The sequence below is a fragment of the Festucalex cinctus genome, chromosome 2 (genome assembly GCF_051991245.1).
Source record: "Festucalex cinctus isolate MCC-2025b chromosome 2, RoL_Fcin_1.0, whole genome shotgun sequence".
In the NCBI taxonomy this organism is placed as follows: Eukaryota; Metazoa; Chordata; class Actinopteri; order Syngnathiformes; family Syngnathidae; genus Festucalex; species Festucalex cinctus.
Window position 1 is genome coordinate 6783144 of NC_135412.1, and position 26534 is coordinate 6809677.

The window sequence follows — 26534 nt, forward strand, 5'->3', positions numbered from 1 at the left end:
CTTTTCTTTTTAGAAGACTGCAACATCAATAGCTTGTGCAACACCGACCAGTCTGAATTCACCATTATGGCATTTCTTACTGCTTTGGCTCCATCTGAAAAGCCAGGACAGCGTGTTTCAACACCCTCTCCAAGGTTTTTTTTTTTTTTTTTTTTTCCAAACATGTGGATAGCCAAGACGTGTGTGCGCCAGAAGATGAGCTACATTGTGTTTGTTTACAGACAAGACTGTAGCTAGAGAATTGCACCCTTTGTCCCTAACCTAATATACAGTATTATATAGTAATATAGTGTCTGGGAGCAATAATAATCATGTTACATAATTGCCCCAGCACTCTAATTTTCACGGCCAGTTTTGAACAGAAATCAAAGTGCACCATGTAAAATGACAGTACTGCAGAATTTTTTTTTTTTTTTGCATTGAGAAAAATGGTTCCAATTCAAAGAAATTTCAGGTCAATCAGCTTCTCAAAACAAATTGTGCTGGCTCAGCGGTTCCACCATATTTATGTATATACAGTAATCAGGAAACGATCCCGTGTAATGAACCATCTTGGGACAAGGTTTGCACTAATTTCAGCATGAGGTGTCCTCCAACTGAACGCAAACTCAATTAAAATCCTCTTCACTCCTCTCAAAATCCCGATGACTCTCCATGAGTGAGAGTATGAACAGTAACAGTGTTGGCAACATAGGTAAAAACGCATTACGTATTTGCTTGTTGAAAGTTGAGCGTCTCAGTGGTGCAAAGGTGAGATGCGATCGTCCCGCTACGCCTGAGCCGGAGGCTGATTGGTTCTGATTAGTGAATACATCAAACAACTATCAAATCAAGCCGGGCCAATTGCCTCCTACTTACACCTTGATTAAGTTCATGCACCCAGACATGTTCCTCCACTTGAGAAAGCTGTGCACACATGCACACACAATACACAAATAATTGACCAAGTCTCGCCCACAACATCTGTGATTGTGTTCTTGTCCATAGAAATATAAATACACAAGCACAACAGTAATCCCGTCCTCTCTATTGCCTCAGTTGACTCCTTTTGAAACGCCCACATAGAAACTTATTTTTTGCCTTTCACGTTACCGAGGTTGGGTGTGGAGCAGCAAGTATTGATAAATACACTTGTTTTCTTGGGATTTCACACGTCGCCTACTGCATTGTGACTTACTGCCGTTTGTGTTGCACCGTTTCCACCATCAACAATGTTACAGCAGGCTAATAATGTGCAGAACATGAGTAAAACGTTGGAGGCTACTAATGCTCCATAATTACAAAATCAGCATAAATGTAAAAAAAATAAAAATATTAATACTAATTTTGGAATTGTTTAAGTTTATACATTTGCACTGTTTTTTTTTTATTTTATTTTTTTTTAAATTTTTTAAAATAACTAATTTAATACATTTTGTTTCATCCAAAAGGAACTTGCATAATTATAGTGTTTCAAATAAATTTATTTGTCTTAATATTTTTTATTATTTTTTTAAGTTTAAGCATTTTCTTGTTTTGTACCAAAGATTAAATGATCGTCATACTACAGAGTGCACATGCTGCACCACAACTTCAAGTTTTTGCCGACATAAAGAAATAAATACATACATACATACATACATGCATATATAAATAAATAAATTTTCTTTGGTTCAAAAGGAACTTAGATAATTATAGTGTTTCTATTTTTTCTAATTTGTCTTAATATTTTTAAATGCTTAAACATTTTCTTGTTTTGTCCCAAAAAATCACTACTAGTAAACGTTTAACCGTGATTTCAATTATTGCAGGCCTAGTACTGTAGTTAGCATATTTGGTGCAAGTGTGAAGTGGCACATGGTTCTCCCTCCCTCAATGTTATTTTGGACAACCAATTGTTTGTGAGCAGAATTACACAAACCTAAAGGTGCACAGCATGGGCCAATGAAAACATACAAAAATATAAATGCAACACTTTTGTTTTTACTCCCATTTTATTATGAGAATTATCAGACTGGTTGGGGACTCAGAAAACCAATCCCCAACCAGTCTGATAATTCTCATAAAAAATGGGAGCAAAAACCAAAAGTGTTGCATTTATATTTTTGTCAAGTATAGTTTTTCTGCTGTTCTATGGAAGAAAGCTAAATTACATTTTTGAGATATGCTGCAAGTGAGTATGTATTAAGGTGAAAAATTGAACATTGAATCATCACTTCCCCCCCAAAATGTCACATTTGTAAAGCATCTGACAGCCATTCTGCAAGGCAAATACGTCACAAGAAAGCCCTCCAAACGCCAACCTTGCTATATGATGAAAAATCTTTTATTTGAAGTTGTCAAAGATGAATTTCCCCTTCAAGATCATATTTTCAGATGGAGTCTGACCTCTTGGTGCTGTTGTGAGGTCGCTGGGCGGTGGCCACCTGCTGCAAGCCGAGCGTGGGGCTGTGGTAGAGGAGACGGCTACGTCGGAGCAGCTTCTGCTTCATGGCTGCCAGGCCATTCCATTCCTGAACGAAGCGCAGCACCTGCAGGGCATCACATTCAGATTGAGGTTGGGGTGAAAGGTGGCCAGAAAAAAAATGTATAGCTTTGGATATCTGAGGCACCGTAAAGTGTTTTGGGTTGCCTATTCAAAAATAATCATCAAAAAGACACGCATGGTGATGACTTTCCAGACAGCCCAATAAAAGCAATCAAACTGAGACACAGTGATGTATATGCTTCAGAACAGGTCAGACCTTGAAAGAAAATCCATAAGAAAAATAAAAGCTAGCCTACATCAAAATGAATAGATAATACTAATACACTTCAGATGGTTATTTATTGCCTGCCAAAGATACAGTATTCAAAAGTTAACGGCACCATTCAAAGCGATCAAAACGTCTGTCATGTCTGACGGCACCTGCATATGAATTTCTATGCAAGTTCACTGTATTGATAGCATGAATACATTGAATCAATTGGGTTGCTTTGACATCTAAATCCATGAGACTTTCAATCTGCAAAGATAATGATCTCATTTGACTAACATTGTCAGAGTTAATCATTGTGGTTGAAGTAACCCTCAACGTGCTCCATCGTGGTTGTGTGAAACAGTTTCTAACACAGAAAGTGCTGTGAAAAATACATCTTAGCTTATTGTTTCTTTTGTCCTTTTATTACTCATAAATGCTTCGGACCATCCAGTCAATTATCCATCTCACCAAAGTCAACCAAAGCATAGACGTCATTTGATTAAAAGCAAGGGGTCATCCAAACCTATCTGACCCTATGTGATCAAGTAATAGCACCTCCATGTTAAAATGTTAATTAGGAGTGAACTGTGATTAATCATAATTTTTGGATAGCGCCTGCCAGACAAAGTGATGTAAGAAAAAAGATGTCAAAAAGAAACACCATGCCAGAATCAAAAGAAATTCAAGAACAAATGAAAGACAAAGTTATTGAAATCTGTCAAAAAAAGGTTACAAAGCCATTTCCAAGACTTTGGAACTTCAGTAAAACAGGGTCGAAGCATTATCCGCAATGCTACTAGTAACTAGTACTAGTAACCCTTTAAAGGAGTGGTCAACCAACTGAAGAGTACAACAACAACAACTCATCTAGGATGTCAAAAACGTCCAAAGAACAGCAGTTCCAAGGTGAAGGCTTACCTCAAGTTTGCCATGAAACATCTTTTATTTATTTTTTTAATTCAACATATCTTATTTATTATTCATTTATATTCAATTTAATCCCTCAAGGTGGAATTCAATTTACATTCTGCTGTATACTTTGTGTTGCACATGACACAGAGCCAGATCACACGCTGGAGACATACAAAGAGAGATACAGAGTGAAATTGCCGCACACAGTAAGCAGGCGAGCATCTCTCCAAAAACTAGTTGTCATTCTTACATTTTTGTCTGGAGTGGTACTCAAACCTATGACCCTGAGGCTACAAAGCTCAAACTTTCAGATGAGCTACTGCTGTTCTGCCTTATTGATCCACAAGACTTTGAGATACATTTTGTGGACTGTTGAGACAAAAGAGATTTTTGGATCGTGGGTAAAAATAACAGCATTTAACTAATTCAAACCCAAAAACGTATAAATACATTTTTAATACTTTTTCCTTCACGCCCAAAAACATATTTATACGTTTTCTTTCATGTTTATTTATTTTTATTTTTTTATGCTAGAGCATACAGAAGGCTTTGATGCAGTTTCTGACCTGAAGAGGTCGCTTAAAGCAATGGAGGAGGGTGTAGTGTGCACTTCACTTCACAAATATAGCACTTTACTGTACTTTAATTTATTTAATTCAATCTCCGGTGTAATAACCTTATTTATTGATTGATTTAATTTTTATTTTTAATTTTATTTTTATTATTATTAATTCAATCTCTGGTGTAATAACCTTATTTATTGATTGATTGAATTTTTATTATTATTATTATTATTTTATTATTATTAATATTACTAATTCAATCTCTGGTGTAATAACCTTATTTATTGATTGATTGAATTTTTATTGTGTTGTTATTATTATTATTATTATTATTATTATTAATATTATTAATTCAATCTCTTGTGTAATAACCTTATTTATTGATTGATTGAATTATTTTTTATTTTATTATCTGTTCTTATTGCTGCTGAAGATGTAAATTTCCTAGAGGGAGCCATACCAAAGGGATCAATAAAGTCAAGTCAAGTCTAAGTCTAAGTCTAAGTCTAAGTCTAGTTCTTACAAAAAAGGGCCAGCAGGTGGCAGCAGAATATAAGAGATCAGCCCGGGCCATGTTGCAACAAGCTCTTTTTTTCCAGTGTTTTCAACAGGTTTGTGAATAATGATGAAACTTAGCGATATTCTAATTTTAATTGCTGCAAAACGGAAACAGATACAAATACACCTTTTTATCCCGATGAAAGTAGAGACTCTAATCTTTCTTTTGGTAGGTTCCATGTTTTATAGCAATAGAATACAATATTCTGTGGGCCTTGCAAAATCAGTCAAAATCCAGTAAAAAAGCCGGGAGCGAAAGGGCTTGCTTCAGTGCTCTTAAACTCATCACTCTTGATTTGGTTTATTCTATAGCACAAGGACCCAAAGCATACCAGAAAGTCCACCTCTGAATGGCTTAAAAAATAAGAAGAATAAATGTTTGCGTTGGCCAAGTTAGTCTGGACTTGAATTGACATGCTGTGGTGTGATTTTCCAAAGCCAGTTCATGCTCAAGAACCTCTCAATGTGACTGAATTAAAACAATTCTCTTCTATACGTATTTGCACGCACGCAAACGCACGCACGCAAACGCACGCACGCACGCAAACATACACACAAAAAAAAAAAAAAAAAAAAGAGCAATGATGACAAGACGTTGAATCGGTAAGACTACCGAATGAACAATTCTGAGCTCTTCAAAAAAAAAAAAAAAAAAAAAAAAAAAAAAAATTCTCTGTAGACAAGTGCACCAAAATTGCCCCACAGCTATTTGAAGAACTCATCATCAATTACCTAACTGTCTCATGTTTACTGTATATGAGGCAAAACAAAATCTGTAATAATTCGCATAACAGATACTGTATGAAGTGCAGCATGAAATATTTTGCATCCTAAACCAACCGTGGGCGAGTTTATACATTGCTGAGTCCAGCCTACACAAAACTGCATGCCTGACTATTGATCTCAGTGGACAAGTGGAGCAAAGCAGGGTGTAAATGATGGGTGCAGCTCACGCCTTGCCCTTACAAATGGACATAAACAACGTGACAGGTGGGGACTGTGTCAGCGGCAGTGCTGCTGCAAAGGCAGGTTGCTGGATTCACTATGAGCTGTTTGGCGTGCGCGGGGTCGTTTGAGGCGATGATCCGTCTTCCTGTAATGATCCTCATAAAACTGCATTCTCTCCCTTGCCTGCCTCCTGACACTGTCTCAAACTCCCTCACATTCTTTCCATCTTCAACCCCCGCCCGGCAATTCCTCCAATCTTTCTGCCTCTAGACCCCGCAGGGGTGGAAACTGGTGTCCATACTGAGCCATTACGTTATGCTATTTGCTCATGATTGCCAGCGGCGGTGTCAGTTATCGGTTAGATTTGATAGCCCTGTGCATCGTCTTTACTAAGACACCCTAGTTAATAATTACGACTTATCTTCCTGCAAAATAAAGGTCAGGCTGTTGTCCCTTATAAGTTTAAATGGATGCCACATGGCTGATGACAACGCAGAAAAACACTTTTGATTTATTATAACCAGTGATAAAAAAAAAATAAAATAAAAAATACACACAAAACAACCAACGTCAACAAAAATACTGCAATGTTGGGGACAGAATTATGACTATCCAAGTATTTCAGTAAAAGACCTAAATTATATTTATTCTAAAACCCACATTTTCAGTGAAGTTCTGACGTGTAAAACAGAATACAGTAATTTGGCAAATCCTTTTCAACCTATATTGAAACCACTACTCTCCAAGGACAGGGTATTTAATGTTCAAACTGATAAATTGTATTGTTTTTGTTTGCAAATACATGTTTTGCTCAACTTTGGACCATATTTGCCTTTTTTGGTCAAATTAGAGATTTTTGAACTGCTAACTGCACACTTCAGAACATCAATTTAAAATGCTATGCCATACAATGCTATTTAAATATGCCAGAATTGGCAAGTCTGCCAGTTCAAATCTAACACGTTACTTCAACTTCACAATACAACAGTGAATATGTATACTTTTTTTTCCCCCTCAGGGGAAAACAGCAATGTTTTGGAAACATAAAAGGTACTTGTTGGTCAGTTAGTTGAACATACTGTATGTTAAAGTATTGGTCAAGCATATACCAGCATACTGGTAAATATCTTAAGAAGACTCACATGAATTCTCTTTTTGGCATATTTGTTACAACTGTAACAAAGTATAAGTATGTAAGTATAACCTGACAGGACTGAAGTGAGGCTAAATTTAAATATTGCTAGTAGCAACATGACAAGTAGCTGCCATCTTTGTGAAAAAAAAAAAAAAAAAAAAAATCCTTGGAATGAGCACTTCAAATCCCCCATAACAAATACATTTATTAAAATTGCTTAAGTACACATCTTCTACTAGCCTGGCAAGCCAAAGCCGCTTTCTTTCTGCAGGAAATAAATGGGTCTGAACAGGCTGCCGTTGACCGCTACTCGGCCTCGTTCAAAACAAATTTGTTTATTTGCTGTGACATATGCAATGTCACGCTTTGGCGGCGGAAGCCCCTCCTCATAACATTCAAAATGGCGGGCGGGAGAGACGATAGTTTGTCTCATTCCGCATTCAACTGAGTTTTTAATAACCAGTCATTAAAATCCCAACAGCTGACAGCACTGGAATCGTTTAATTCAAAAGAAGACGTGCTCTTCAACAAGTCGTTTTTCTGACGTAACATCTGATCTTTGCTGATTGGTTCATCCCATTGTCTGTTTGCTCAGGTTTGTCCCACCATAGAAATACTCTTGATGGCGACAGTGACCAGACTAAATCGGTACAGCAATGAGTCTTGATTTCCAGGCTACTACTCCCAATAATCTTCAATTTGTACTAGGTAAGTCAAGTGTCTGCGTTTGAAACCTCACTGTAATTTTGACGTCTCCGAATTTTGGCCTGTATGAAAAATTGGTGGATACACGAAATTTGTCGGCCAATCGGAGAAGATGGGGTCCCTGAGGAGTTTCCCAACATAAAAAAAATCAATTTCTCCCGAACCATTGTCCAATTTTCAGAAAATATTAGCGCGTTGTACGCTGGTTGATGTTCCTGACAGACTGTAATTTTTGGGAATTCTTGGCACGTTGCTTATTGCTAGCAGTTTTCACAATGCAAGTCCTCTTTAAGGTGTTCTTACTGAAATGAAATATCAAGGTCTTGATATTACAACAAGCACATGCGTACACGCACCCGCGCACACACGCGCACACACGCACACACAAGAAGAGTAGACCTGTATTCGATTTTCTCTGTGCCGGCTGAAGTCCTCGGGCAGGTCGTCCCAGTTGGTTAGTTTGATGTCCAGGGGGATGAAGCTCAAGTTCAACGGAGCACCATCCTAACAGATGAGAAGATGGAGACGAAGAGTTTTAGCCTCAAGCGAGAGGATTTGTTACAATAGTATTAATACATACTCCCTCTCTATCCCTCTCTGTTCCTATTACTAAAGACTAAAATCACTGCTTCTATGTGTTATGTGCTCAAATCTGTTAACATCTCAACATTATCTTATTTGTTTTATGAACACTGACTGATAAGCGCTCCCGTGAGTGAAAAGCTGGTTCAAGTAATTTTGGATTTAACTGGCAATGACGGACTTGCCACTCTTGGTTGCTTACCGAAGTCATTCGCATCAGTTTCCTCACTTATTTAATTCAAATAGATGTAGACGGCTTTGAAGAAAATACAGTGTGCATGCATTATAACTAATGAGTGAAGAAGGTTGGTGTATAGCCGCACGCTCAGCGTGATAATGATCTGCCAGTAACTGCACAATGATGTAAAAAGTAACACCATCAACACTCCCAAAATTAAATTTTCACATTTATTTCACACTGTGTTACTGCTTTCTGAGTGCTCACTCTTGCTGCTCTTAAATTCAGTGTACCCGCATTGTGAACCTAACTTGGAAGAGGGTTCAGGAAAGAGGGCTATTGTCAAGCATCATGAACATTGCACAAAACAGAGGATGCAAAGTGGAGTTAAGGGGCAAGAGCCACTTCAGTTCAGACGTGAAGATGGTGAAGCAAGTACAGCAGCAGGCAGGAGAGGAGATAAAGTTAAAAGGTTAATAACACACTGTATGGGATTCGGCTCCAAATCAGCACGAGGATGTTTTCCTTCTTAGTATCACCTATGTGCAGCGGCTTGTGTGTTTATTTAGATTATGGTCAAATAAATGGCAGAGAGCCAGTTAGCGGGTTGTGCTGCAGCAGCACGAAGCGGGATTAGACTTTCGGTGGATAGAAAATATGCACTGTCCTTCCTTCCAATTTGCACTCTGAGCATTAAGATATTCTTGCTATATAAAGCTGCTACAATGACAACCGCATACTATACATTTAGATCATCTCAACAGTAGAGGTAGTGAAGCAACATTTTGGAGAGTGGAAATAAAGATAACCATTTAATATGCAGTAGAACATTTAAAGTTGAATGCCTCTGAGGTTGTACAATTCCAAATCGGAATAGCTGGCACATTTTTTTGGATCATTTATTTCAGAAGAACATATGTGCAATGGAAATAAACGAAGTAACTTAAAATGATTCACCGATAAACTTTGATTGTCATTCAGACTGCGGGTTACTGGAATTTATCCGAGTTGACTATGGATGGAGTATTCAACTAGCCAAACATGCAAGCGTTTGGAAGGTGGAAAGAAGCTGGCGTACTAGCGACAAATGTTTTTGTTTTTAAAAAAAACATATATAGAGAGAGCAGAAGCTTCAGCAGATTTGGGTTTTCATAAAACTGCAGATGGAAAACTAATCCCAGATTAACCCTGTATGCAAAGAATACAGGAAAAAATAGGGGCCAACACCTCAAACCATTTTCACTTAGAAGTTTGAAGTACATTTTGTTGGGTCTTGCATGCAGTCATTGAGGGTGTAGCATCACATTTGCCTGACTTTGGTGCAGGCAGTGTTAGGTTGAGTTCTAACTCAGTGTAACAGTGTGAAAAAGAGTGAATGGTTGTCTTTCTCTACATGTGGCTTGCGACTGACTGGCCACCTGTCTAGGGCCAAAGTCAACTGGGACAAGCTCTAGTTCACTCGCAACCTCAAACAGGATAAGCAGCATAGAAAATGGATGGGGTCTTGCATGCATTACAATTCATTTCGATTGCTACGGTTTACAATGTTGCTAAGTGCAAAAGTGCATAGGGTTGCTCATTTATATATTTTTACTACAAAATCAAAGTTGAGTTGTGTGTTTCTGTGTAATATGTATTTTTTCAGCATACATTTGTAACTCATCAAAGTTACCGTATATTAAAGTATGCATTTTAATTAGGGATGGGCGAGTACCGATACCAGGTATCGGTATCGGGCCGATACCAGCCTTTTTTTCAAGTACTCGAGTACTCGTGACGCAGACGAGTACAAGCGACCGATGGCAGAGGGGGAAGACGTTAAGCGCAGCAGTTTTTCACCAAAACTTCACCGGTTTGGAAATACTTCAAAATTGTGAATCTTAAACTAAAAGAGCATTTTTGTGTTTTATTTTGAGCGTTAAGACTATTGAAGAGTGACTGTGCTGTTTTTTTTTTGTCAAAATTAAAGGACATATATTTGTTTAAAAATATCTTTTAGTGATTTTTTTTATTTGTCAAAATGTACTACTGGTATCGGCAGTTGGTATCGGTATCGGTGAGTACTGAGGGTCTGAGTATCGGTATCGGTCTGAAAAAAAGTGGTATTGAACATCCCTAATTTTGATATTCAAAGTGGTTATCTTCTTCCAACACTTGCACATGAAGAATCAGAAAATGTGACATGCATGATGTTCATCTGGGACAAGTGTCATCTACAAATGGCAACTTCGTAAGTTATCACTGATGATTTTTTTCCCCCTTTATTTTTCACTGTAAGGCAATTGAGAATGATAAAATGATACCCAAGTAATTGTACAGGTGAAGGTAATATGTAGATTTTGGAAAGGTGCTATGATGGTGTGTTTGACCCTCCAACAAATGGTTTATATTTCCATTATTTGATCTGAATTTCGACTGGCATTCTGGAACAGATTGTGTTCGACCGTAGTTAGTCTTTTGTATGTATGTTGACGCGCTCTAACACAGAATTAGGTGATTCTCCAGAGAAATGCTATGCTTGAATTACAATAGATGTATTTAGTAATTAGTATGAAGCACAAAATAGTCAAATTAAGGCATATTGTTGCATTTGAAATAGGTAAATACACGCCAAAACTCAATCCTAACTACATACTGCTGCTTTCTCTCCATTTTATGTCTACTGTGAGCAGTTACTAAGCTGAATAGCACGTCTTATTATCCCATAGGTGGCAAGTCTCTGCCACCTGACACGCCAGTCACCTGTTAGCAGGGGCAGTGACTAAAATAACAATGACGTCTGGAACCTGCACATCAATTTCCTCATAGTCTTAATACAGTATTTCTCAGTTTAACTCTGGCAATAAATCGTCCTCTGATTGTGAACTGAGCTGTGGCCCCATGTGAATTCTGTTCCTGCTCCAGGATTATCCCAATGTGACAGCTTTTCAGGCAGAACTCCTCCAGTTTATCATTTAAACGACAGCGGGGGACATTTATCTCTGTGGCTTATCGTTTCAGCCAGCTGTACATGACACTTGTCTATTGCCGTCACGCTAATATAGCATCGTGTATTCACTTCAACACACATTGGTCCACTTTATGTAAAACCCTCATGTCTCTTATCTATGCTAGCGTGGAAGGAGTTTGATCCCTCATGAATGAAACAAAAGGGTTGAGTAATCACGGTGGGATCGATAGTTGGCCCTGTTGGTTCGTGACACTCAAGACGAGTGCTAAGAATTCACAGGAGCGTAATCAGAGTCGCACTGGGGTTAAACAATGGTTTGTCTTCTTGGAAAGGTAGCATGGAGCGCTGGGGTGCGTCCGGTTCAATTTTAACATGACTTGTGGAAGGAAATTGTAATAGGAGAGGTCTTTGTTTTATTTGATCCAACATCACATTGTTGATTCTCCTAATAATACGAATAACAATGACAATGGTAAAGCACTTTTCAAAGTACTCAAAGCCCTTTAAATAAAGTACAGGGGTAGACAACCCTTGTCCTTGAGAGCTGCAGTCGTGTTTTGTGTTTTCAAATGATCAGCTCATCACCAAGCTCGGGAGAAGCCTGATAACCTCCCTCACCTGTGTTGGAGAAGAGAGACACCTAAAACACGCACGGCCGCGCTTCCCTAGGTTGCATACCACTGACCTAATAGTAGATTGTTGTCATACAAACATTCCGATACCAAGAAAGATAAATAATCATTTGTCCATTGCTCACTTGTATAATACATCAAAAGAGGCCCACATCTACCTTATCGAAGATATATACTCGATCTGTGTATTGGCTGGCGCAGAACTGCAGACCTTGGTATGCAGGATCGACACATCCCTCATGGTCATGAGCTTTCGTCGCTTTCAGTTCTAGACAAAGAAGAATAGGGTCATATACTGCTGTTCCTCAAGTACAGTATGAACAACGTTTCAGATATTAGAAGACGGGGCATTCTGTGATAAATTGCATTATTTATTGTGTATAAAGATGAACTACGCGGCACCATGTCACATTAAAACCGGTCTATATTATTGGGTGCAATGACAAAGGTATCTTGAAGTAGAACCTATTTTTTAAGTGTGATATTTGCCTCGCTAAAATTTGAATTTTACAAAAAGGTCAAATGGGGCTTTGACTTTTTTTGCAGCTCACCCGTTCTCACCTCTCTGAAGCCTAAAATTTCTGAATCAATAAGTGTTTCCGTTCTTTCATCAGCATGTTTCTTATTTGTCTTGTAAGGCTGGAATAATCTAAACACATCTTGCGTGCTTAAGCCCCATTTTCAGGCCCCTTTGACGCTCTGTTACCTGGATTTTTTTTTTCATTTTCATTGTTGTGTAATCCTATGTAGTCACAGAAGGCCCATTAGTTGGACAGAGAGCTCCCAATTTATGTTTAACAAGTTCACACAACCAACAGCACAGAATGGTAGAGTGAGTGTGAGTGATAAAATGAGTGGAACGGGGGAGAGAGGAGGGAGAGGGAGGACAGCGAGCAGGTCATTACTGTCAGCAATGTAACTTGCTCATCCTGCCAGCATCGAGCAAGAAAAGGTCAGGTGGTGGAAATGAGACTGCCGCTGCTCCACCACGCTTCATTTAGACAATGACCTATAAGACGCTGATAATACTTGCTTTAAATCACTTCATGTGGCCCTTTGTCTGCCTTGTGTGTGTGTGTATATGCGTGTGCACTCGTGTCCAGTTGACTTGCACACTGGCTGATGTCACTAATGCCTCGATGATCAGCCAACTTGGTTGCTTCAGCTAAAAGACATAATGGGCTTTGCTAAACTATAAGGTTTAAAACTGCCTTAATAGTGTACTAGGTAATGCTGTTTTGGGTATCGTCAAATACTCCTTCACAAATGTTGCAAATTTCATTTTATTTTTATGTTTGCCCTTCCCTCTTACTTGCTGGTGTGTCCTTATCAGCTTTGTCACTAGGCCACCTAATGCTGAAACTACAAGCACTGTGAACGTATATGGCCTTTCAAAATAAAACTATTTTGCTGTCTTTCAACATCCATAATGAAACCTAACAGCTCCGCTATGTGCACCTGATATTTGTTGTAAGCAGTTTTTTTTTCTCCCCAATTGGCTGTTTGCAGTGGCTGAACACGCAAGCTGCATTAAGTGGGCCATTTATTTGATGGGGGCAATTCATCTTACAAAGCCGTCTTATTAGACTGTCACTTGCACAGTATGAACAGTGCCTTCAAATCACACGCCTTGGGATTTATCTGTTATTTTACTGCAAGGGAACGAAAACAATGGCTAATTGGACTGAGTCATCTCATCTTCTGCAGGACTGAAACAAAAGATGAAAAAAAAAAATTCAACTTATATACTTCAAGAACGCAGAACTTTGGTGTTGCCGAGTTTGCTGCAGCGTTTGAACTAACATCCGGAAAACATGAATCTGTGGATAAACACTGGACTCATGCAGATCGCCGAGGCGGCAGGCAGCAGAGCGTGTGAGGCGGCGCGCTGGGGGACGAGTGATTGCTTGTGCGTGCCATGAGGAAAGTAATCTCACAGCAATCAAGAGGCGGGAGCATCTGACAGCTCTGCGGCTCGCTTCCGAAAACCCTGGGCAGGTAGAGGGAAATCATTAGCCGACGCTCCTGACCCCATAGGTCACTTTTATTGGACAACCTCTGTGTTTCATATTAAACTTGTGTTGCCAGAAACAGACTTGCGGCAGCATGGAACAAACAAACTGAATACATGATCGATGGATGAATACGAGTTGTGATAAGGGAATGTCCGAGGGGATGTTGCAAGTGTGCTTCTACCTTTTCAAACAGAGATGCTTTTTACTCCCCCCAAGGTCTAAAAAGGTGTTCTTTTCTCACCTTTACCATTTGTGTCTGGCTATTGAATTGTGTCTCAAGGTCTCAAGGAAATCCAAGACCATAAAGAAAAATACAAGTAGTTCTGAAACAATACCACTCAATGGTATCCCACTCCAAGAAGTAATCTTTTATATAATTGGGCAGTGCCATTGACAACCGGGGAGGGACAAATGCAGACGTCAAGGCAAGGGCTGCATTTCTTCCAAAAATGATGGCACTCGAAACAGATATAACAACAGACCAAAATAAGAATCTTCATATACAATGCAAGAGAGAGCGCAATGACAAACTCCAGACTCCGCCCACGCTCCCGCCCACTACTGGGCCATCCATGTCTAATCCATCTCCCATGCCACTGGCTCCGGCTTCTGCCTCGGCCCCGCCCCCGGACACATTCCTGCACCTGCCTATGCCGTCGGCCAGAAGGTGTGGCTAAGTACGAGGAACCTGTCGCTAAAGGCGGAATCCAAGAAGCTGTCCCCTTGCTTCATCGGCCCCTTTCAGATTGGGGCTGTCGTCAACCCCTGTGCTGTATGTCTCAAGAACCCGACCTCTCCCGTGTTGACCCCACCTTTCATGTCTCTCAGATAAAACCTGTTTCATCGAGCCCTTTATCCCCTGCTGTGCCGCCACCGCCTGCTCCTCTTATGATTGATGGACATCCCGCCTACACAGTATGCCGTCTTCTGGACGTCGTCGCCGCGGTCGCGGCCTCCAGTACTTGGTTGATGGGAGGGTTATGGACCGGAAGAGCGCAACTGGATCCCTGCTCGCCAGGTCCTGTGCAGGTCACTGATCCCCGACTTCCACCGTGCCCATCCTGGTCGCCTGGGTCGTGCGCCCGGTGGTAGGGGAGGGGGTACTGTCAGGTCTGCAGGCCCGGCCCCCTGAGTGTGTGCGTGTGCATGTGTCTTCCAGGTGTGGTGCATTGGAGTCAAGCAGCAGGTGTGTCCAATCAATCAGCACCCTACTTAAGCTGGCCTCTGACTCCACCACACCACCAAATCTTCACAACACAACTACCTGCCGTCCTGCCCTCAAACCCCGACCTTCACACACGCCTCGCCACTCAGAACCAGCCCTCAGCTGCAGCTCAGATGCGGCTCGGTTTGTGCTCCACCCTGGCCTGCGACCGCGGCCACCTCGGAACCGACAGCCGATGGGTACGCAACTCTCCCCGCGCCGCGACACGTCCACAATCCACATTGCCCACACGCGCACCTACGAGAATTTGTAAACTACGCGGATTTGCGGACGAGCAAATGCTGTTGTAAACAGTGTTTTCTACTTTCCAATTCTGTGTTTTATTTACTTTGCTAACTCATTCCAAACTGTTTTTGTCGATAATTTATTGAGGAAAAAACATTTTCAATTTCTATTGTGGTGTTAAGCGCTGTTCATACACCATTGGCACTGTAACTAAAGTAACAGAGGCTGTTTATTACCATTTATGTTTATATTCATTGCACCATTTGATAGAAAAAAATTGCACTATTTCAATTGAAACCTGTTCAGAAAGCTTAGTTGGCTTAAGATGTCTGTTTTCTTTTCTTTTAGGGTTTTATATACATTTTAAATATGTTTTAAATTTTACAAAAAGTTCAGAAATGTGAAGATTAGTCTAAAAATATGTTAAAAAAAAAGACAAAAGAATCGTGATCTTATTTTTAAAGAATCTGATATCACACTATTTATTGATATAGCTGTGATCATTCACTCACATGCAGCGGTAATGCAAAACAGCTCAGGTTTTACTGTTAAAAAAAAAAAAAAAAACAAAAAGACATTATGAGCTGAATTAGTGTTACTAACAGTCACACTGGAAGGAAACCAGACTTTTTGTGCGAAGTGCAATCACTGATCACTTCATAATGTAAACAGGGTAATTACTTCTTCATAATCAGCTAAATGTAAGCAGCTTTGTGTATGAGGCCCTTAACCGCATGTCTCAGTTTGTAGTATTATACACCAAGCAATTGGGGATTTGTTTATTCTCATCCAGTAAGTCATGCTGGGCTATATTCCTGTTTTTAAAGCATAAAGATGCGATTTTAATGACACCGCTTCTAATTCTGTTTTACATAAAAACACGAGGGGACAGGTACCACAGCAGGTGTGTTTCCAAGATGGGTCAGTGCACCAGTTTGAAGTAATGAAATCTACTTTATGATGATAATAATAATAATGACAATAACAAAAAAAAAAAAAAAAGAACAGCTTCTGACACCTTTTTGCCTGATGGTCACTGACTGCACCTCAAACTTTGCATACACTTTTCGCCAGGAGCAGATTGTGTGCTTTGACAAGACTTACTCCGGAGATTAGTGAGACTTTACTCAATATCTCCCTTCGCTTCAAGTGAGCAGAACTAGGCAATAACCCAAAGAAGATACGCATAATAATATGAAGAATAACACGCAGCCCCATATGGAAAGAGATATAGTCCCTTATTGGTTTGCAGCGCTGAAATTAAAGCGCATTATAGGGGCAGCATTGGCCAATTTTCACAGATATGAAAAGGGGAATATTGCAGGTGGGATTACCGTGAGTGTGGTCAGGGAGGACGCAGCTGCCACCACCTGTGCCGCCGCCGCCGCCACCGCCGCCATCTCGCTTTCCTGCTGATTGTTTGCCTTTGAGCTGCTGCTTCTCCCCTCCCTCTGCATCTCCTTCTTTCTGTTTGTCTTTTGCAGGCTCATCCTCCTCCTCCTCTTCCTCACTCTGTTTGCCTTTGGACGATTTGGTAGTGTGGGATTTCTGCCAACTGAGCTCGGGTTCTTGGTCGGAGCTGGACACGATGTGACACGCCTGCTCCTTTTCGGCTGAAGGATGTCGCTTAGGCCTGGTGGGCTCTGAGGCAGCAGAGACATAAGGAGAATGATTAAAATCATCCTTTCGGGCTGAGTTGTAGAGTTTAATTACACATTAAAAGAGCTTCAGTCCTTGGACAGAAATCCATCATTCCAGGATTAGCCAAGTGTGGCCAAGTGCCTGGACCCAAGTAGATCTTAATATGGCACATAAATTATTGTATGATGATTGATTAATTTGAACACGTGTTAAAGATACAAATTGTTGCCTGAATACAGAAGCCGGCATAACTCCCGAGCAAGGGGAGAACATAGAAACTCCACAAAGGAAAGCTACAGATGTGAGTTGAACCACAAAGCTCAGAAGTGCTAACCACTAGGCTTCCATGTAACTAAGAGTTTCCAAAGGAACACTAAACATACAATCAGAAAGTTTACCTGGTCACATGTAAACATGATTGAACATGCAGTCAATTTAGTTGCAGGTCTGTGGAAATGGCATGAAAAAAAATCCCTGGAGGTCGGCTGCAATCTTTTTCAACTGCTGCGTATAACATTTTCTAACTCGTTTCTACAGCAACGAGTCGGATACTATTTTCTGAGACGGTGAATGATCATTATGCCACATTGTTCTCCTAATTGCTCGCCTGCATTGCTGTGTGTGCAATCAGCATTAACATAACAATCCCAGTAATTGCCGCATCTGTGCAACACTCTACCCAGGTGATCATGGCAAGCTGGGGGAGCTCATTTGGATCCTCTTTGAAATACCAAACTTGCTTTGCAATGTGATTTGACTCGTCAGAGATGGCAGGATATTAAGAATCTAAAAATGTTAATTGATTCAAGGATTATGCCATAGCCATTCAACCACATACACCGCCCCCCCCCCCCAAAAAAAAACAAAAAAACAAACAAAAAAAAAAACACAAAAGCATTTGGGGCACGACATGATCATGCACTGCTCAAAATAAATGAGTACTCACCGTTTGAAATTTATTTTATTTTTTTAAACTAATTTCTCAGTGAATATACGGAAAAATTATTAATTTTGAGGAAGATTTCACTAGCAGTTTGATACTTTGTTATTAACCTAAAATTTTGCTCTGCTAAATGATTGATTGTTTTGTGATCAAAATCGTGATCTCAGACAACGCGATTTTGTGATTGACAAAGCTGCGATTTTGAAAGGTGCTGTTATCCCGCCCAAGTTCAATCATAAGTGGCCCGTGGACACATCACACTAACCGGTCAGCTCTGAGCTGGTTAATATAAGCGCTCCGTCCAGCACTCGTTTTTGAGGCATTAAATCATTCAGGGAAAAAAGTAGGGCTGGGTATCGATTCAAATTTTCTGAATCAATTCAATTGGCTGGCAACCGGTTCAGGGTGTACCCAGCCTACTGCCCAAAGCCAGCTGAGATAGGCTCCAGCACCCCCCGCGACCCTTGTGAGGAATAAGCGGTCAAGAAAATGGATGGATGGAATTCAATTTCGATTCACAAGAGTTTAGTTCAATTCGATTGAGATTTTTTCCGATTCGATTCACTTCACTTTCATCCAATATTAATTACGGACATGATAAAAACTCCACAAACCTTAAATTTCAACTTAAATTTTGCGGCGGCAGTAACTGGTTAAATTATTTAGTTTATTAATGAAAGTAACACGTGTTATAACACGTGTTATAACCACTTACATGTTGACAAAAGCAAGGATGAGATGAAAATATTTTCAGAATTCTAATTCAATAATTGTAAATATAAATTTAAGATATTCTGAATTGTCTTAAAGAAGTCATGCAATAATTCTTGCAATAAGTCAGGTCTTTCACAAATGTAAGGAAATACTTTTAAATTCATGTGAACAGTAAATTTCAAGAAAACAGTAAGATACAATAAAAATCGGCGTTTAAAATTCTATTTTACAGTATCATGAATTTTGGGGAAAAAGAGAGATATTAAAATCGTCAATTGATGGTTTTCTGAATTGATATCAGGCTCAAAATGGAAAATTGATCTGATGTTGATTATTCGATTTCAGAAAATTCAAATTTTTCTTTTATGAATTTGTTGGTCAGTATACTCACTTATGTTAAGTGCAAAGAAAGTGAAAATGGAAAAAAAAAAAGAAGCCCTGCTTGTAACCGCTTCATTATTAGAAAACACTTTACTTCTTGCCGATGTTTCAAAGGAGTTTTTGAGCGGTCAGGGGTCACCCAAACCTCACAGTCTGTGTTTTAGTAATCCCAAGGTGGAAAAAAACTATACATATATTCCCCATCACGTGCTAAATTTAAATCACATCCTCTTACGTAATTTGTAAAGTTGAGGTGTGAAAACTAACAAGTTAAGAATTTCGGGGACTCAGAGGCGGGTTAATTAGTGATCCTTCCTCTCGGTAACTTGTTTCTTCAAAAGGCCAGCCCACAAACGACTTGCTGAAATGTCACACAATTCTCTGGGCACCTGGCCTCGCCACTGCCCCCCTTTGCTAACAAGCTGAGCGAGACCGCCAAGAGAGACGGCTCAATTTGTGCTGAGTTGTCCCCACCGAGGAAGATGTTAACAATGAAATCCTGCAAGGCCTAAACATGACTTTCTCTATCAAATGCATTATTCAGTCTGCAAATGAGGACCCCAATAGTGCCTTGATAGGGTTCAAAGTTCAGTCTTGAATTCATGCTAAAAAAATATATGTGCATTAGGATGCTGTGTGAAATAGGAAAAGGTAAAGCCGTTTATTCTCCTGTCTGCAGGGAGCCAAAATAACTGCGAGCTTTAAAAAAAGAGATGGCAGCAGTTGTGGAAGCCCACATGATGCATAATATCAAACATCCAAATATATGACCGAGGCAGTGTCATTAAATGCTAGAAATGAGTTCAAAACAGGAGATCTCTTCCTGCGGACTATGCTGGCAGCTGATGCTGAGAGACAAATTACCTGTTAAAGAAGTCAAGATGAGCTTGACTCTGATTAAACATTATATTATATCAAATTTGTTCGTAATCATCCTCAAACAGCTTTATTGGTGGTACATCAACTGCAGCGGTTGTTCTAACCTACCTGCATGAGACATCACATTCTGGCATCCAAAGTGGTCAGTTATGCATGACAGTTTAATTAAAACCAAAACTCCATTAGCAACAATATCGCATAACAGTGTTCAATTTGTGTCCAATTAATGAAAGCTGCTGTTGTTGCCATCTGGAATCAGATACATTTCTCCAGTCGGCTGCAAAATTGAGGCTTTCTACACGTTACAGGTGGCAGTCAGACGATAAATGGGTAGCTTCAGCATATTGTTAAATTAATACTGTGCCTAATGTTCTGGCCTCTGAGCGCATATTCCCAGGACTTGTGTTCAACGTTTCGTGAAGCGGGCAGTGTGTGTGTGTGTGTCATTCTCTAATAACAACACGCTGCAATACATGGGGCAGTGTGCTGCTCAGACGTTACCGCTGATGAGACGGACCAGAACTTTTCGGAGCTCCGCGCAGATGTAGCTCAGTCACGGGCTGACAGATATCGGCAGGAGCCAGCTCATCTTCTTCCAACTTTTCGCGCCAGACGTTCGCAGCCCTCTCTCGCTCTCTCGGCTTGACAGGTGAGAATTATACTGAGAACTTGTCATCAGCAGACAAAGCGAGAGAGGGAGACCGAGCCACCCGATATTCTCGCAGCTGAGCTATTTCAAAATCTGCCAAGCCTGCCTCCAGCTACACATCTTTAGCCTGCAATGTTGCTCAAAAGTAGTGTGTCAACAGACTGACAGGACAGAGGAAAAGAGAAAAAAAAAATCTGGCCATTGGTACCTGTTAAACCTGAAGAAGAGCGTGGCCACTCACACATCTCACAGTAAGGCAGCAAGTTGCTGTTCGAGTAGGTACACGCCCTGCAGGCCCACGCTTCAGTGGAACGGTCCGACTCCGAAAGCTCATGTTGGGCCTCTTGTGTCAAACTCCGCCTGTCCTTGGGTGCAGATCTTTGGCTCGGGCTGGAGCGCAACTCTCGGATCCTCTTCATCTGCGGGGAGAAGTCACTATTGTCTGTGATGGACTTTTCTTTCTTCTTTGCCTTTTTCTCAGAATTTCCTCCACTGCTAGCTTGAGAATTGTTGGTTTGTGAGGAGGTGGAGGGAAATTCTGCCTCATCTTGCAATCGTTTCCTCTTCTTGTTGCTGTTATCCGGGGAGAAGAAGTTCCGAATGTCATGCTGTTTCTCCTTTTCAAACTAAGCAGGGGGAAAAAAAGAATCTATGTATCAATATTTGGGTTATGGCACAAGGCATATTTTACTATTGTGATACACTACCTTTATGTTTGATCAAAAATATGAAAACATTTTGTTTTTTGCTCCCATTTTTCATGAGCCGAACTTAAACACATAATATTTTTCCTACGTACACAAAACAATCAACAAAACCCCAATTCCATTGAAGTTGGAACATTAGGGGCTTTTCCACCGCCAGAATTTTTGGAGAACTTTTCAGTTTTACCTTGGTAAAATTCAGTTCGCGCGTTTTTCCACCAACAACAATTTCCAGGGTAATTAAATCCACCAAGAGGCATCCAAGTACCATCTCAGCAGCAGGGTCTTGCTGAGCCAGGCAGGAACTTTGAGGGGGCGGGTTGCAATGACCACGGCAGATTGGTTGATCAAATTTGGGGGTGTGTTGTTTTTACAGCTGGCCTAATCAAACTCATACGTCATCAAACTCATTTGAATTAATTACAGAGAACTCTGCAGCGTCTTAGCTGCAGAAACACAGTTTATAAATTCCCTGCTGAACTTTTTCAACCAAGAACTCCCTTTACCCAGAACTCAAAGATCCTGGGCTTGTTGGTGGAAAAGCAGCTATTGATTATAATATAAATGAAAACCGATTACAATGATTTGCAAATCTTTTACAACCTATATTCAATTGGATACATTACAAAGACAAGCTATTCAATTTCAAACTGCTGAGCATTGTTTTGTGTTTTGCCAAATACGCTTTCATATTTAATTTGATTCCTGCAAGAAGTTAAAAAAAAAAAAAGATGCGACAGGGCAACAAAAGACTGAGAAAGTTGAATGGAATGCGCTTCAAAAAAACAAACAAATTAAAACAACAACAAAAACACCTGCTTGGAACATTCCACCGGTGAACAAGTGAATTGTAAATTGGTGAGTGTCTTGATTGGGTATAAAAGGAGCATCCCCTAAAGACTCAATTGTTGACGAGCAAGGATAGAAGTGAGCATTGGTCCAACAGTTTGTGTGAGCAACAGTTTAAAAATGGTTCTACAGGAAAAATTGAAAGTTAAGGATTTCATCATCTATGGTCCATAATCAAAAGATTCAGAGAATCTGGCAAAATCTCTGCATGCAAGCGGCAAGGGAGATAACTATCATTGAATGTCCATGACCTCCCATCTCTTAGGCGACACTATCTGCATTAAAAAACAGCATCATTGTTTAAGGGATATTACCACGTGAACCCAGGAACACTTGAGAAAACCATTGCCATCTACCAAATGCAAGTTAAAAGACATATTTCAGCAACACCCAGAAACGTCCCCCCAGCTTCTTTGGGCCCAAGCTCATCTGAGATGGACTGGCGCGAAGTGGAAGTGCACTGTGGTCTGACGAGTCCACATTCCAATCTGTTAACAGTACAAATGTTCAAAAGCCAGCATTTGTGATGGTACGGGGATGTGATAGCACCCATGGCGTGAATAACTTGCATATCTGTGAAGGTGCATACAGGTTTTGCTACCATCCAAGCAACATCCTTTTCAGGGACATTCCTGCTTATTTCAGCAAAAAATGTTCCGACATGAATTATGTGCACAGCCTTGCAACATAGGGCCATGCATTATGCTGCAATATAGGTGATAGTCGTGAATGTATGGCACAACAATGAGCCTCAGGATCTCCACATCCAGCATCTTTATTTATTTCCAAGATCATCAGAGACAAGCCACCTGGACAGCTGCTGCATTAATTGGTATGCATAACCACAGCATTTTTTCAATAACTGTCAAACTGTCTAAGGGAAGCTCATCGGCATGCTTGTCTTCCTCGCCGGGGTCTCGACCCAACTGCAGTTTGTCGTCTTAACTGACTTGGGTGGGAAAATGCTCACGCGATGTCATCTGGCGCTTTGGAGAAGTGTTCTTTTCATGGATTAATTTTCACTTTACAAGGCAGATGGCAGACAGTGCATATGGTGCATTGCGTGGGTGAGCAGTTTGCTGATGTCAACATTGTGGATCAAGTGCCCCATGGTGGCGGTGGGTTTGAGGGATGGGCAACAAATATGCATGCAAAGATGGCATTTTGAATGCACAGTGATACCGTAACGAGATCCTGCCTCTATGCTTGAAAGCCTCTGCACACAATACGTGGTGCCTGAAAACGTTCTAGTTCTTGCATGGCATCATGCTCACGTTATACATTGAGTATGTTTGGGATGCTCTGGATCGATTGACGTATGTGACACCGAACCAGATGCCCGAGCCACCTCAGCTGGCTCCTCTCAATGCGGAGGAGCAGCGGCTCGACTCTGAGTCCCTCCCGGATGACCGAGCTTCTCACCCTATCTCTAAGGGAGAGCCCGGACACCCTGCGGAGGAAACTCATTTCGGCCGCTTGTATCCGGGATCTTGTTCTTTCGGTCACGACCCACAGCTCGTGACCATAGGTGAGGGTTAGAATGTAGATCGACCGATAAATCGAGAGCTTTGCCTTTTGGCTCAGCTATTTCTTCACCAAGATAGCCACGTCACCAAATACGTCACACAGCAGACAAAACACAGGAAGCGGTCGGTTGCTAAACATGTGGCCTAGCAATGGAGGATAGCTTGATCGTCGCAGTTTGCAGGCACCCGGAGCTGTACGACACCGCGATCTACGTGTACCGGGACCGGGCCAAAAAGAAGATTACTTGGGGGAAGAAATGTGGAGGTCGGCTTATCTGGTGAGTTTGTTTAATTGTCGAAGAGGGAAGCTAGTTAGCAATGCTACAATAAAGGTAGCACCATCTACCGAAATGGAAATCCCTCCTCTTCCTCCGCTGAGGCACGGAGCGAAACAAATTCTATTGAGAACCCCGCGAACAAACAAGCGCGAGGCCAGCATGGCGTCGCAATATTTTTGGTTTGGTCTGAATGTTGAGGAATAAGCGGTCAAGAAAATGGATGGATGGATGGATGGTCTGAATGTAGCATAAGTCACAGCTGTGAAATAATTAGGGTTGTAACGGTACTGTAAATATTACGGGATCAGCCCACTGCTGTCAAACTTAAAAACAGAAGGCTACAGAGGCTTTAGGGCTCATCTCATTTCTCCTTTTGCTGGGTTGCTGTCCTTTTATACTGTATAGAGTCAGGAGAAACTGGAAAGAGAATTGAAATCTACCCTCAGCCACACTACCTATCACGGCGCAGGTAAAGTAAATTTGGCAATGTCATCAAATCTACTCAGCCTTTTGCAACCTACCATTAACCTGCTGAGTAACATGCACAGAGTGGTTTCATGTTTTGCCATCGTGTTTCAGAACTGTTAAATAAACAATGGTGAACATTTACTACCACCCAAATAAATAAATACATTAACAAATAAAATTTAACAAAAAAATAAAAAGAGAGAGCGTACAAAAGTACCGAAAATTGGTACCTTTGAATACCGGTATCGATTCCCAGGTACCAAGTATTGGAACAGTACCTGTTCAAATGTGAAAGGTCCCCAGTGGTGACCTATTTTTAAAGGTTAACATTCATATATATATATATATATATATATATATATATATATATATATATATATATATATGTATATTTATTTTTTTTACACAATACCGTAATAATGCCGTAATACCATGAATATATCACACTGTGAGATTTTAATATTCTTGCATTCGTAGTAATAATGCTGTTTATCAACTTCTTGATATGCAATACTTGTGAGGTGGATGGATTATTTTAGCAAAGGTGAAGTGCTCACAAACAGATTTAGACAGATTTGTAAAAGATGTGATAAATAGGCCTTTTGTGTGCACAGAAACTCTTAGATATTTAGAGTTCAGCTCATGAAAAATAAGAGCAAAAACAAAAGTGTTGCGTTTATACTTATGTTCACTATGAAAGCAACACTTTCTGGCATAATTATATCTTGGTGCCACATAAAAACACAATAACCTGATGATAAATGATGAATGGTTATAGCAGTCTAAAGGCCAGACGCAGCTTTTACACTATTGGTAAGTCTGACAGTAACATCATTTTCCACTCTGGAAAAGAATTGTACAACAAACACAGCTGGCGGTCCCATATGGATCATAGATTTTGCGCACTAGACCAAAAGTCAAAAGTTTCCAAAACATCGTACAATGTGTTTTCACGGTAATTATATTACCTTTGAATAATAATATTTTTCTTTTGTCCATGTCTATTACAATTAACAAAAAATAACATATAAACCGTGCATTTTTTAAACTGGCTCAAATTTCCTTAAGCTATAGTATGTAGCCTACTGTTTGGTATTGTTTCTTAAACACAATTCCAAATGTCATTGAGCATTAAGTAAAAAAAGGGAACAAATTTGGGTTAGGTACATCTTACTCAGCTTCACTTCCAGTGTGCTGTTTGTAATGTTGACTTTGTCAAATAAAATGAAACCATTTCACCATCTCACATGAGTGAAGTACACGTCCTCATCTGGTTCAAGTCCAGTATTCCTCTCCAAGGCAAGCTCGCTTGGTGTCCACGCGTTGGCGAAGTTAAGGAAGTCCCACTTGTCTTTGTCCCCCTCCTCGGCCTTCAGGTACTCCTTCCTTCCATTTAGAGTGCTGCCGGTCACAGTTTCCTTTCAAAGACAAATTACCCTGAGTTTCTCCAATTCTGTTGATGTGCACTGAGCAGGCAAAATTCAAACCCAATGTGTTTTTTTTTATTAAACAACAAAAGGAATTTGAAAAAATATCAATATCACAACCTAAAGAATCAAAATGAAATCGTGAGGTTCTTAACAAACGGCCAAACTTAGTACCTTCTTGTTGAGCATGGACCACATCACGCTGTCGAAGGTCCCCTTGGCGATGAGGTAGTGTACGTTGACGGACGACGTTTGCCCGATACGGTGGGCGCGATCCTCAGCCTGCTTAATCTGTCCGGGGTTCCAGTAGAGCTCGGCAAACACCACGTGGCTGGCGGCAGTGAAGGTCAGTCCCTAGTGAGGAGCCAAAAACTGTTCACTGACAAGCGGCAAAGTGTTCTGTTGTGTGTGGCGTGTGTGCAGAATGTTGTGTGTGGTGAGCGTGCATGCTTGCGTACGGTACCTGACCAGCTGCCTGGATGCTGAGGATGGCCACTCGTGTGTCTGGGTCATTCTGAAACTTGTGAACTAACTGGATTCTCTCAGAAGATGGGACGCTGCCATCAATACGAATATAACAAGCCTGTGTAACAAAAGCAAACAATGCTAACTGGCACTGCATGTCTCTACTTGTCTATCTAGAAAATTATACAAGCGGGTACACCTAAACGAGCTTTTCATCCACTTATCAATTTTCACATTTTTGATGATGATGATGATGATGATG

The 26534-nt window shown here is 40.5% G+C and overlaps 1 protein-coding gene across 3 annotated transcripts in view; it reads right to left on the reverse strand.

Moving 5' to 3' along the window:
- zranb3 (zinc finger, RAN-binding domain containing 3) overlaps nucleotides 1-26534 on the reverse strand; it is a 72207-nt gene that overhangs the window by 16200 nt on the left and 29473 nt on the right. For all 3 annotated transcript variants that reach the window (XM_077512481.1, XM_077512483.1, XM_077512480.1), the window contains exons 10-17: nucleotides 26271-26390; nucleotides 25982-26161; nucleotides 25628-25798; nucleotides 20764-21181; nucleotides 16683-16991; nucleotides 12042-12151; nucleotides 7941-8045; nucleotides 2368-2510 (exon numbers count right to left, since the gene is read on the reverse strand). In XM_077512481.1, coding sequence (XP_077368607.1) covers nucleotides 2368-2510; nucleotides 7941-8045; nucleotides 12042-12151; nucleotides 16683-16991; nucleotides 20764-21181; nucleotides 25628-25798; nucleotides 25982-26161; nucleotides 26271-26390 — 1556 coding nt within the window. The remainder of the gene's footprint in view (nucleotides 1-2367; nucleotides 2511-7940; nucleotides 8046-12041; nucleotides 12152-16682; nucleotides 16992-20763; nucleotides 21182-25627; nucleotides 25799-25981; nucleotides 26162-26270; nucleotides 26391-26534) is intronic.